Source organism: Embiotoca jacksoni, unplaced genomic scaffold (genome assembly GCF_022577435.1).
Source record: "Embiotoca jacksoni isolate LCO1_2020_lvr unplaced genomic scaffold, fEmbJac1.0.p SCAF_7, whole genome shotgun sequence".
Taxonomy (NCBI): Eukaryota; Metazoa; Chordata; class Actinopteri; family Embiotocidae; genus Embiotoca; species Embiotoca jacksoni.
In genome coordinates, this window is record NW_027185425.1 from 11,118,838 (window position 1) to 11,131,001 (window position 12,164).

Here is a 12,164-nt window from a genome sequence, read left to right on the forward strand (position 1 = left end):
CTACATAATTTCACTGCAGGCTTAAAGGTAGAGTTAATCATCTCTGATCAATGTTCATATTATAAACACAAAGATAAATTGATATTGCTAAATATAATATAGACCAAACATTAGAAGCCTTTGTCTCCTGACAGATTGTGCTGCTGCACTGATTAAGTTTGTCAAAGTTCCCGACCCACAGGAGGAAATTAAAGAAAATTAAAATCGGCTCACAAATTATATCTGCGTGCTGTGTGTTGGTAAAAATGAGCCTCTGGTTATGTTGCCAATCCTTATCTTAGGTCTATCCCCTGAAATAACTGTTCAGTTATTGAGCTCTTGAAACTGTAACAAAATTAAAAGATGCTGTTTTCATTATACCTCAGAAGATACAAATCATTATGCTCTAATATTGACATTTGACAGTTGTGCAGCTAAATATCCTAGCTCTGACCTGAGAGTAAAGCTAAAGGAAAGGAGGGTCAGTGAAGTTAAAGAATTGATTGAAAAGCTGACATTCTTACTTGGCAGACCCTCGAGAGGAAAGCTCACATTTGGAGTTATCTTCTGTGGATTTGAGATTATGCATCAATAAAATTGTAGGGAATCATGTTTTGGGAACATGTCTAGAACTGTGATTTATTTCTACATAAAGTTGTTTAAAAAGTGTAAATACCCTAACAAAAAAATTCTGATGCTTGAAAGAAAAATAGGTTTGTGAAAGAATTTAAACGGGCAGATGGCCGTGAAGAATAGTTCACAATAGAAATAAACATGAATGCTCCTGAATGTGGTGCTCCTGGCTACATTTAAACAGGATCATAGGAGGTACGTTTGAAGGTTTTACTTTAACCTTTTCTAAAACAGAAAAACTCATGAGTCAGTATTAAAGCTTTATGTGTAAAAATTGCAGTTCATTATTCCACAGCCTCCCCACACTTGTGCCATTGGGCTCTCAAAACTCCAGTTTATACTGTATTTAGATTCATGACATCTGTAGCAAAGCCACAATTCTGTATGCTCATCTTGACTCAATGTTAAATAAAACACTTTTGAATGAAACACACATTATCCATGTTGTTTGTTATTACTTTTATTAATTATTATCATCATCATCATCAACATTATTCTTCAAGTTTAGCTGTGTAACAAACTTTTCTTGGCTGTCAAAATATGTTGCTGAAATATCATTTTGCATGAAATAAAACCTAAAAACAATAACATACAGAAAGGTAGCAGAATAAAATACGACATGAGAACATAACCTAAAACAAATCCCATTTTTTTTCTATAAAAGCCATTCAACTGAATAGAGACAAAATTCTACTAAAATATATTGATTAAATGTACATACTTGCCATGTGTGTGCATGCATGCGTGTGTGTGTGTGTGTGTGTGTGTGTGTGTGTCTGGCCTAACAATAAACTGGCCTTGGTTAACACTGTACACCCCAAAATGTACACTCAATCCGTACCAATGAATGTGTGTGTGTGTGCGTGTGTGTGTGTGTGTGTGTGTGTGTGTGTGTGTGTGTTTGTCCCTTCCTTGGCAATAAGAACATAATAAATGGAGTGCAAGCAACAGCATCATTTTCTATAACACATTCTGACAAAGACACAAAATGAAAACACTTGTTAAGGCCTCCCAATGTAAACGATGATTTGAAATGCCATCAAACTGAAAACATACAGTCATTATCGAAGTGAAACAAGGCCATGTGTCACGTGTGTCCTGCAGAACATAAATTCTCACCATAACTTTCTATCTCCCAAGATTCCTATCAACATGAATAACTCTTTGTTTTAGTACAGTATCCTGTACAGTAGTAAGCTGAAGAAAAGAAGACACTCAGATAGGATAGGGTTCTGCAGAGCACTTACAATATGAAGAGTGAGCAAAGTTTCCATCATCAAGGCTGTTCTTTTTTTTACTTTCAGCTCAGTAAGTATCGGGAAAGAATTTTCCTTCAAAAGCTATTGAAACATAACATTGAAAGAGAATTTGTATTTGTCTCCAGCCGACTGAGAAATCCTTGTGGTTCATCAAGATGACATGTAAGCCCAGATATAACAAAAGAAAAGGCAAAACTAGTTCATCTGTCTTCCTCAAACTGTTTCCTAGAAAGCCCATGAAAAAGACCTTTACCCAACACCACTTCCACAAAGAATTAAAGACTTTCCTGCTGGTAACAATTTCTCTAAACTAACCATAGGCCCATTGAAGTAGAGAAATTCAAACAAAGACAAAATAAGCAGAAAGGTCAGCCTCTCAGCTCTGGGGCAGCTGAATTTACCTCAGCTTTTTTGGAGGCAACATGATACTACTACCACCTACGTAACTCCCATTTAAAACCTCCTCCATCTGTCTACCAATACTGAAACCCCCTTCATACATATATCATAAGACGGGAGGGAGGGAGGGAAGTGGAGAAATACAGCAGAGATGAGTGGCAGAGGATGGTTGTAGCAGGCGGACACACAAACAAAGAAGAGATGGAGAGGTGTAGCGAATGTTCCATCAAAAATACAGATTAAAAAAAAGGATAGAAGTGATGTTGGCGGGAGGTAAAGAGACAAACGCAACAGAAGAAAAGAGATGAACGGACACAATGGCCAAGCCCCTTTTCATCAGCCACTGTAAGCATAATTTGATCCCATGCTCCCTTTATTCATCCACCTTCTCTCCATATATTCTTCAAAGGCACCTGTCCATCTATCTCTGCAGGTATCCTCCATCCATCCCTTTGTTCTGTCTTTTAAGAGAGCGGTGGGTCACTCCTGTCCTTTTTTCTTTTGCTACATATACAAGTGTAAACAGTTTTACCAGCAGCCCCTTATGAGGTACCCCAAAATTTCATTCTCGAAACGTAGCACATTAGCACAAAATATTTCCTACAATAAAAGCAACTCAAACAAGCTTTTTGAATAAAAACTGACATATCAGATTTTTTTTTTTTTTTTTTTTAAGTTTTTGCGAATTGGCTCTATCAGTACTTATATGATGGGACCAGTCGACCAAATGAAGGGTACATTTCTGAATACAAGAACCTTTAAACCACGTGACTAATGGAGTTTGGATGCCTTCACTTGACGTGTAATATGGTTAGTGTAAGGAGTTGAGCAAATATTTCCAAACAGACTTCCAACAACATTGTAAATATGTGATGTATTCAGATCGTGTGCAGAGCCTGTTAGACAGGTGTTTTTGGCTGTTGAAAGAGTTAAGGCATCATGTAAAATGCAATATTAAAACAAAAATACAATACTCTGGGGGCATACTAAAATCCTTTGCTTCAATACATATTATGAATTACTATACAAGGTCGTCATATGTAAACGAAGGCTTCAAGGTAAATCCTAGAAGTATTAACCTGGAATCAGCTCTCCTGATTACTGTGGTCAAAAGTTCAGCTCTTTCTCTTTGCAGAGTTTTGAACAGAGTGGAGAATGTCTTTAATTTGAACCTCTACAGTCTCACTGTTTTTTAGTTTCAGGAGAGAATACGATTTCAAGAGATTTTAGCCTCCTCAAAAAGACATTATTAATAATCTTCTCTGTAAAACCTTAGAATAACCTTTAGTGGGAGAAAAAAGGTTCACATCAGCATTTGACTTGTAATTCCAATCAGTGATATGAAGGCTTATTGAAACTGACGATATCTCTTTTTGGTGAAAAGAACTAAGGAAATGTCAATGAACTGTTGGCAAAATGCAAATGCACACTACATCAAATTCAACATTAAAAGCCCCAATATTAATTCAGTTCAGTTATTCTCACAGAAGGAATTATTAAGAGTTTGTTTGTATGTGATCTTGCTTGGTAAACGACATTGAAAATAGTTCATTTAGACTACACATCTGTTTAACAATCTTGGAATAATGTGCAAAAATCAGCATGACCTTTAGTTATGATGTGGGAACTCTGGTGGCATGATTATATGTCAATACTTTTCATCTTTAAATATACCGAATATCTTCACGACTTTCACACAAGTAACTGAGGCATGTGGCTTGACGTCTCTACAAAGTAGTGTACATACACGCAAAAACTGAAAGGTATTTAACTAGTGATTGACAGTTAGCATAGCAACCAAAAAAAGCACATGGGTCTTTCTCGAGGGCTGAAAATGAAAAGTTTGACCAAGCGGACAGTTAGGTTGAAGCAGAGTGTCGTAATCAATGACTTTGAGACAACTCGGCGCAGGAGAATCAATATAGCAGTCTGTTATCCCAACTCCTGCCTGACATGACTCATAGCTTACATAACATTTTCACACAGACATACCTGCTGGGAAAAAAAAAGAAAAGAAAAGGTACAAGTTACCAGGCACTAGACGGAATATTTTTCATTCATGTCTTTTGGATAAGCATAGAAAAATATGTGTTTCTCAATCGTTAGCTTGTTCCTCCTATCTTTCATTTTCATTCCGCCTTTTATTGTTTCCTTTATAAGAGTCTCTGTGTTTTCTTTTCTTTTTAGTTTTTGTTTTCTCGCAACTAAGGCAGCAAGGCTGAACAATTCATTCCGTCATTATAGACCGACAATATGGCCACTGTGTTGTTCCATTTTAAAAGACTGTCAAGATTTCTCAATGATGAAAATTGTAAAAATTTGGTGTACAGAACGACTCAGTTATGGAAACTGTTCTGAAGAGCAGATGGGCGCGGGTGTTTAAATGCTGATTGGAAAGCAGTAATGAAAGGCAAATGTGTGTGATGGGTTAGTTGGAGGTGAAAGCAACATGATAGTTTTACTTCACTGAATTGTAAAATGTAACTTTACAATGTCAGTTCATGTTTGTTTTTTTTCAGCATGACTTAGGTCAGACATATAACCATCCATAGAAAAGGCAACGTACTCTGCAGATTTTATAAGATGCTAACATGCTACATAGAGGTAACCTACCAAACTCTCAGCAATATGAGATAAAACACTGTAGGCATGGATCTCTGTAATACAGAGCAAAAGTTTATACAGTTAACCCAAACAATTGATCCTTTTGATAAAATTTAGGGTTTTACTCCCTAAGTTCCTAAGTGTATCTATAAAACTGGGTAACCTAACAATACGTAGACGTACAGGAAAACAAAACAAAAAGTTACATACTAAGACCATGTTGATCTATCAACACATTAATAACACAATAAGAACATATATAAGAGAACTTAAAAGAAAAATATGTAACATGCTAAAACCATTAGACCACTTAACATGTAAAAATGATGTGTCACATGCTATGAAACAGGTGGGTTGGTGTGCAACACGTGTGACCCCTGAGGACTGAGAAACTGAGCGCGAGCCTTCATTATGTTTTACATCATCATTTGGGGACGGACACACCCTTTGATCCTTACACACATAAATGCAATTACACAAAAGCACACATGCACACAACCCCCCTCTCTCGTTGTACCATTTTCTGTTAGACGGCTTTTATCGATGTAACAAGTCTCATTAAGGACAAAAACAACAAACAGCTCGAAAACAAATGAAAAAAACCTCAAATAGACTAATTTTTATAGTACCATTTCCTGCAAAAAGCATGATTTGCCTTTACAAAATAACATATCTTATAGGAAAGTATAGCAAATTGCATTTTTGTACGATAACATTTTCATCATAATTATTATTACCATTATTATTATTAATATAAATGTTAAGCAGGTTAATAGATGGTTGTTCTATTAGGCAGGCAGCCAGGCACATAGCTAGTATCATGGCACGGAGGAAGGTAGAAAATAAAGTCACTTGGTTTAATCCAAATGGATGAAGAGAACACTTCGGTCCGGAGTTACACCGGTGTTTTCAGATGAAACTGGCCTTCAGCAGCTTCAAACAGTCATATCAAACCCAACCAGTCTACCGTTCTGGGCAACCATGCCACAATGTTGATTTTGCATTGATCCAAGAGCTTGATCGGTTTCAGAAACAACATGGCATGAGGGAGTAAAACCAAGTGCTCATCTTGTACCAACGGTAACACCAACTAAACTGCAACCCGGCCCAAACTGGTTTCAAATAGTCAAAATAGGTTTTGGTTTTTTGATCCACTTCTTGCTCAGAGAAAAAAAAAAAAAAGGTCAAAAACATGCTCTGGGCAAGAACAAAGCAGTTCTAACCAGATCATATCTGGTTGTACCAAAATAAAAGAGTCTGAATGATACATCAGACACGTCAGTTCAGTTGAATTGTTTTTGCTTCTAGCTTCTTTTTTTTTTTTTTTTTTTTTGCTTTTTTTTTTTTTGCTTTGCTGTATGGTGGCTATGCAAGTGCTGAGCTCATCAAACTCATCCTCGTAAAAATCAGTCCAACTTTCAGTCCAGCTCCTCATATGTGGAAAGCACGCGAAGTGGCTGTTTATTAAAGGTGATTTCAGCTGCATGGCCGTACTCTGTTGTTGAATTCTTGCCACGGAGCTGTCAAGTGACTGTCACTCAAGAGAAGGTTCAGGCTATTTATCCAAACTGTCCCTGCTGCAGCTCGGCCGGATCCTACAATGATTTTTGACCATTTGACAGAGGAGCGCTTCCAGCATCAGGATGTGTTCCATTTAGTGCCCGGGAGAGGCCCATTTTGACTTCAGCTGGCCCCCAGGAACATGAAGGCATACGACTTATTCATCCAATAACACGCAATGCGTTTTAAAGGTTTGTGTGAGTCAAAGACATCATTTAATTTCCATCTGTGTTCTCGTCTGACTCTTTCGACTCAGCGGCACTCATGACCTCAGTCGTTTCTGCGATGTCATCGCTGGTATCTGACACCATTTTGCCTCCTACTTCCTGGTTCGTTGCCTCCTTTTCAGCCTCCGTTTCATTGTCAGTGGCATCACTGCCTATATTCTCTTTTGCTTGGTCATCATGACACGCTTCTATTACATCATCACTTTCACCCATGTTCTCTTCACGATCGTCCCCTCCTTTCTCCTCCTTCATCTCCTCCTTCATCTCCTCCTTCATCTCCTCCGTCGTCACATCTTGACACTCGTGCTCTGACGTTGCCGTGACGCTCTGAATTTTGCCGTCTTGCACGTGACCCCTCTGTTGTGACGTTTTGTCTGTGTACCTGTGTAAGCCCCTCTGTATGTGTGTGGTGAAGTCATACCGATCTACACACACGTGGAGGCAAAAACCGCATTGGTATGGTCCCTTGTCGCCGTGGCAACTCATGTGTAGGGCGTACATGACCTCATCTAGGAAGTAGATCCCACAGTGGATGCAGCGATTGGTCAGGTCATCCTGCGTGGCCACTTCGACCATTTTGCGATTTGACAGGACACTTGACTGACATTTTGTTAAGTTATCTTTTACTTCCTTCCCCATCTCCTCCCCCGGGGTCCCTCCTTCATCTGTCCTCTCCTCCTCCTCTTTCTCTCCTTTCCAGCTTCCTCTCAACCTCTCACTTAAAGGCGACTCCAGCCTCCTCCTTTCTGCACCGTTTGTTGACATATGTGCATTTACAGCACTTGTATCTCTTTGTCTTATTGCGAGATCCAAGGGAGCCTCATTTTCTAATGATGATGATGAGGAGGTTTGGGTATGAAGAGGAGGAGGAGGATAGTGAGTTGGAGCTGGAGGAGGTGGAAGAGGAGAGTAGGGAGAGGCGCAGTAAGGCACCGTGTAGCTTTGCTGATGATGCTGCACCGGAGTCACCATCGCACCAAGATAATGAGCGTTATTTCCGAGGCTACCAGGGCTGCTTAGATTACTGATGCTACCAGGAACCCCAGAGGCGGCTGCCATCTTATACTTGGTCCAGAATCGGAGCCAATCTGACTCAGGGGTCAAATCAGGAGACAGAGTTAATGGTAGAGGTAAGGAGAAAAGTGGATACTGATATTTCTCAATGGGTGAACCAGGAGGTGAATAACTTGATGGTTTGGATGGTCGCATGTACTTTTCGATTGGACTGCCTCTTTCTGAACCCCCTCCTCCTTTCCCGCCCTCTACTTTTGATGTTAGCACCCCCTCAGCGATGCCCCCGTTGCCCTCTGCTACCATTGAGGGCGGGGGATGTGAAGGAAGGAGGAGAGGAGGCATGCGTCTGTGGATCTCCAATGTTTGATTGGCTAAGAAGGCCTGAGTGGATCGGGGCGAGCGAGAGCGAGGGGAAGGCTGCTGGTTTTTCACTGATGCACAGCTTCTGTCTGACTCCTCCCCATTCATGCGCTCCTCGCTGGTGATTCGTTGCTGCTTGGGGGCGGGGTTTTCAGACGACAGCGAATCAGGGTTGAGGCGTTTTCGGGTTCGCCGTCGGATGATTTGTTCACCGTTGTTCTGCTTGATGATGTTTAGAGGTCTGGGTGTCTAGAAGAGAAAGGAAACAGAGAAGAACAGTGAAAGATGTCCTGGTAATTCCTTTTCATGCCATATCATGTCACCACCCTTTTGAAGGATTCATGTTGCGGATAAGGTTACGTGCCTATAATAAAATTCCTGCATAAGTGGTTTAACTAGTTAAGTAACCAGTTTGAATGCCAATGGTTCAATCAACTGTGAATGAAAAAAAGATACCTCTCTCTGCTGTGAGTGATCAGTCTACCCAGGGATTATTATCTTCAAGGTGACTGCTTAAAGATGAAGTCTTGTATTTGGGTGTCAAATTGAAAATAACACACTCGAGCTGCAATTTAGTCAACTGAAGATCTAAAACGGTAGCAACTGGCTTTAGTTACCCTCGCGTTTCCTTCAATAACCTTCCATGATAGATTAAAGTAAACATTTCTTAGTTCATTTTGATTTGGCCGACGTATAATTAACTGTAACATGCTAAAATGATCAAAACAAGAACAGGTCCAGGACTCCTGATGACTGTGTTTTTTGCCCTAACCACAAGGGGGTGCACTTACATCTGATCTAAATGTAGTTTTTCCATCAATGCTCAACTTTTATTCTGTAGTAAGTCGTCTCTCCCACTCAAAGTACATGGTTCTATCTTCTGATAAATTATATTTGGTTAAAAAAAAAAAACACCACAAACAGCAACTGATCTTGATTTTGAACTGAGAAACTCAACGGCAACAGTCAGGCAGGATTCTAAACAATAACAACTTTTCAGTAACAACGTAACAATACAAACTAACAAAAGGTGAGGACATTTGTTTGATGTTGATGTAAAAAACACACCAGACAAATAAAACATTTCCAAACAAATTAGTGAAAGGCTTCTTTCTAGAAAAATAAAATGTTTAAAGTGTCTTTTGAAGTGTCTCCGGTAGCTGCTATTCTGTCATTATTAAACAACTAAATCCACACTATGAATAGCGACCCCAATACTGCTTTAATTTAAAAACAAAGTCAAATTCAAATAGCATTTAGACGACAGCTTTTCAAAGTTTTAGTAAACTTTGATAACATTATTTAAATTCACACTACAAGGCTGAAATTATCTGTAGTCTAATATATTTGTTTGTAACTTTTGTAAATGCCCTACTGTGTTTCTGTGTATTTAAATGATGTTGGGCTTTTGACACACATAGTGGTGTTTGAACAAACATCCAAGATCACCCAGAATTGTCCTTGTTTAAGTATTCATGTTTATACACATGTTCCTGTGTGTATCTTGGTCGTTGGCCCAATCAATGAATGTGTGTCTCTCAAAGTACTTGAATTAAAGTGTGCTCGTGTGTGTGTGTGTGTGTGTGTGTGTGTGTGTGTGTGTGTGTGTGTGTGTGTGTGTGTGTGTGTGCGTGTGCGTGCGCGTGCGTGTGTGCGCGCCACTGTGTGCGTGAAAGGGGCAAAGACATGTCATTCTCAGTGTGGAGCGCACTCTGATTCAATGTGTATTCTATAAACGTTTTGGACAGGTGCCTTCCTTCAGTACAAAAAAAAAGTGGTAACAGTCTCTTGGTAATCAGAGAGCTATCTTGCTGATAATTTTAAAAGACATTTTCGACATCTGTAAACTATAAATACTATAAACACAATTCCATCACTGAACAGGCAAAGCTCACTCACGAACAAAATTATATCAGTCAAATCATTGACATTTTTCTTTTTCCTAATAGTGCTCAGATTATGTGTTTCTAGCTGAAGAGGAGTAAAAAGGAGGGGAGATAAATCAGGAGGGGGGAAGAGTTATAGTGCCCAGAAGAGGAAGGGGACATGAAACAAAGGGGAACATAAAAGGGAAGCACGAGAGACCATACGACAGTATTTCTAAGCAGGATTTAAAAGGGCTGCAACAATGACAAAATAAACGTAAACTCAGTATAAATACAGCAAAACCTTTGATTTTTCAGTGGGCACCATTGTCCCACAATGCACAAAGCAAATGGAGGAGGAATTTCTATAGTGTTGAAATACCGTTAAAAACTTAAAATATCTTCTTAATCTAACTAAACGTGTAACTACTAGTGACATGCTGCAGTTTCATTGGCATCCAATTATTTTAGCGCTCCAGTAAAACAGTTTGATAATAATTCATATGAAGTTAAAATGAAATATGGAATTCGGAAACAGCACAGGTTACTAACTACTAACTACTTCCATTCACAATATTACACTTCCTCTCACTCAGTCAATCGATGTTTTGGCAAGAAGTTCATCATGATGTGCTCAAGCCTTTCCCTGGCTGCTGTTCCTCCCTAGGTGTCCTATTCCCCCCTTTATCTTGCAAATGTATACTCGTGTCTTGATCCTAATAGGTGTGACTACATGGTGTTGCATACATATGGGAAACAGATCGCATATTTCTGGAATCCGACCATTTTCTTTTTTTTTAAAGAAAACTTCATAGAAGTTGGCTATTCGTGCAGTTAATTAATACAGTATAATGCAGCCTAATTAATTGGATATCAACATAAAAAGTGAAATGCTCATTTATAGGATCTTTGTGTCAAATTCTGAGTACGTAAGACACTCAAACCACCAAACAAACACACAAGACAGCTGTAATGTGGACCTTTATGGCTGCAGGGTTGGTTTGGTAGAATACCTGGGCTGAGTTACTGCTGGCACTCATAATTCTCTCTCTTCTCGATCTGTCTTTCCATGTCTTCTACAATGTTCCCTCTCCATCTCCCCTCATCTCTCACTCTTCATACACACCCTGCCTCTGTATTATCTCTATCCTAATTCTGCCTTCATATTTTCCCCTTTCTTTGTCTTCTTCTCTTTCTCTCCCTCTATTTGTCTTTCTCCCTTCCTCTTCCTCTCCCTCTCTCCATGTCTACCTTTTCCGCCTCTTTATTCAGAACTCTCCCTCTCCCCTCTCTCACTCTCAAGTGTTTTACTAGCTGCTATCCTCTCTAATAATGTGTGTAGAGCGTATAAAACTTTTATTATGGGATATAAAATATGGTTGTCGTGAAGATTGCCAAGAATGGAGGGAACTGGGACGTGATTGGAGCAGCAGATGAGTAGAACGGGTTGAACGAAGGACATCTGCATGGGCAGGAAGGAGTAAACTTCAACAGCCTGTCATCCTCTAAAAGGTCTTCAAAGCTCCATTCGGTAATTGCAGCATACTGCTCTGGGTTGTAACACGGTCAGCCCGCTGATGCATTTATTAACACGGTGATTTATCCCCCCCGAAACACATACTTTGGAGTTTTACAAGCTGAGCAGCAAGTATGTGAACATGAATCTGGCATGACGCTAAAACTCTGAAGCCTTGTTTCATGCCAGTAATGTTTGTAAACCCTTGAGTTAAATAGGTATATTGGAGTGTGTAATTGGCTTAAAGACCTTAAGAACATATCTGAGGTGAGTAAGCTCAATATTCTGAAGTCAACTGAATTCCAGTCGGGGTCTTTATCTCATCTGTAATTCATGCAGTCTAATTAAATTTGGGATTTCCACAGACCTTCCCCAGGCTTAGATGGTAAAGTTGATTCATTCCATCATATTTCTCACTCCATGGAACTGGCTCACTGTGACTGCCTGAAATGGTCTGTAACTCCCAGCACCCACCAAATCAAATATACTTTTTCCACAATATTACTTTTCCACAGCGGGACTCACAGAATATATACAAGGAATTAAACCGCAGTATGCACCATTTAATTTGCATCGTATGCTAAAAGGCCAGACAGGCGGAATGATAATTAGTGGTCAAAAGCCACCATGTGGATGCACTAAAACACAGCAGAGTCCATGAAATAGTGCCAGTGCAAGCTTTATCAGTGAATACATGCAGGTTTCATACGAGTGAATATATATGTTCGGCCCTGCAAATTAACTTCTG

General features: G+C 39.5%; 1 protein-coding gene across 3 annotated transcripts in view; it reads right to left on the reverse strand.

The window, feature by feature from the left end:
- Positions 1–1,056: 1,056 nt before the first annotated feature.
- The window catches only part of trps1 (trichorhinophalangeal syndrome I), a 115,997-nt gene continuing 104,889 nt past the window's right edge, over positions 1,057–12,164 (reverse strand). For all 3 annotated transcript variants that reach the window (XM_069175898.1, XM_069175901.1, XM_069175900.1), the window contains exon 11: positions 1,057–8,284. In XM_069175898.1, coding sequence (XP_069031999.1) covers positions 6,650–8,284 — 1,635 coding nt within the window. In that variant the 3' untranslated portion in view covers positions 1,057–6,649. The remainder of the gene's footprint in view (positions 8,285–12,164) is intronic.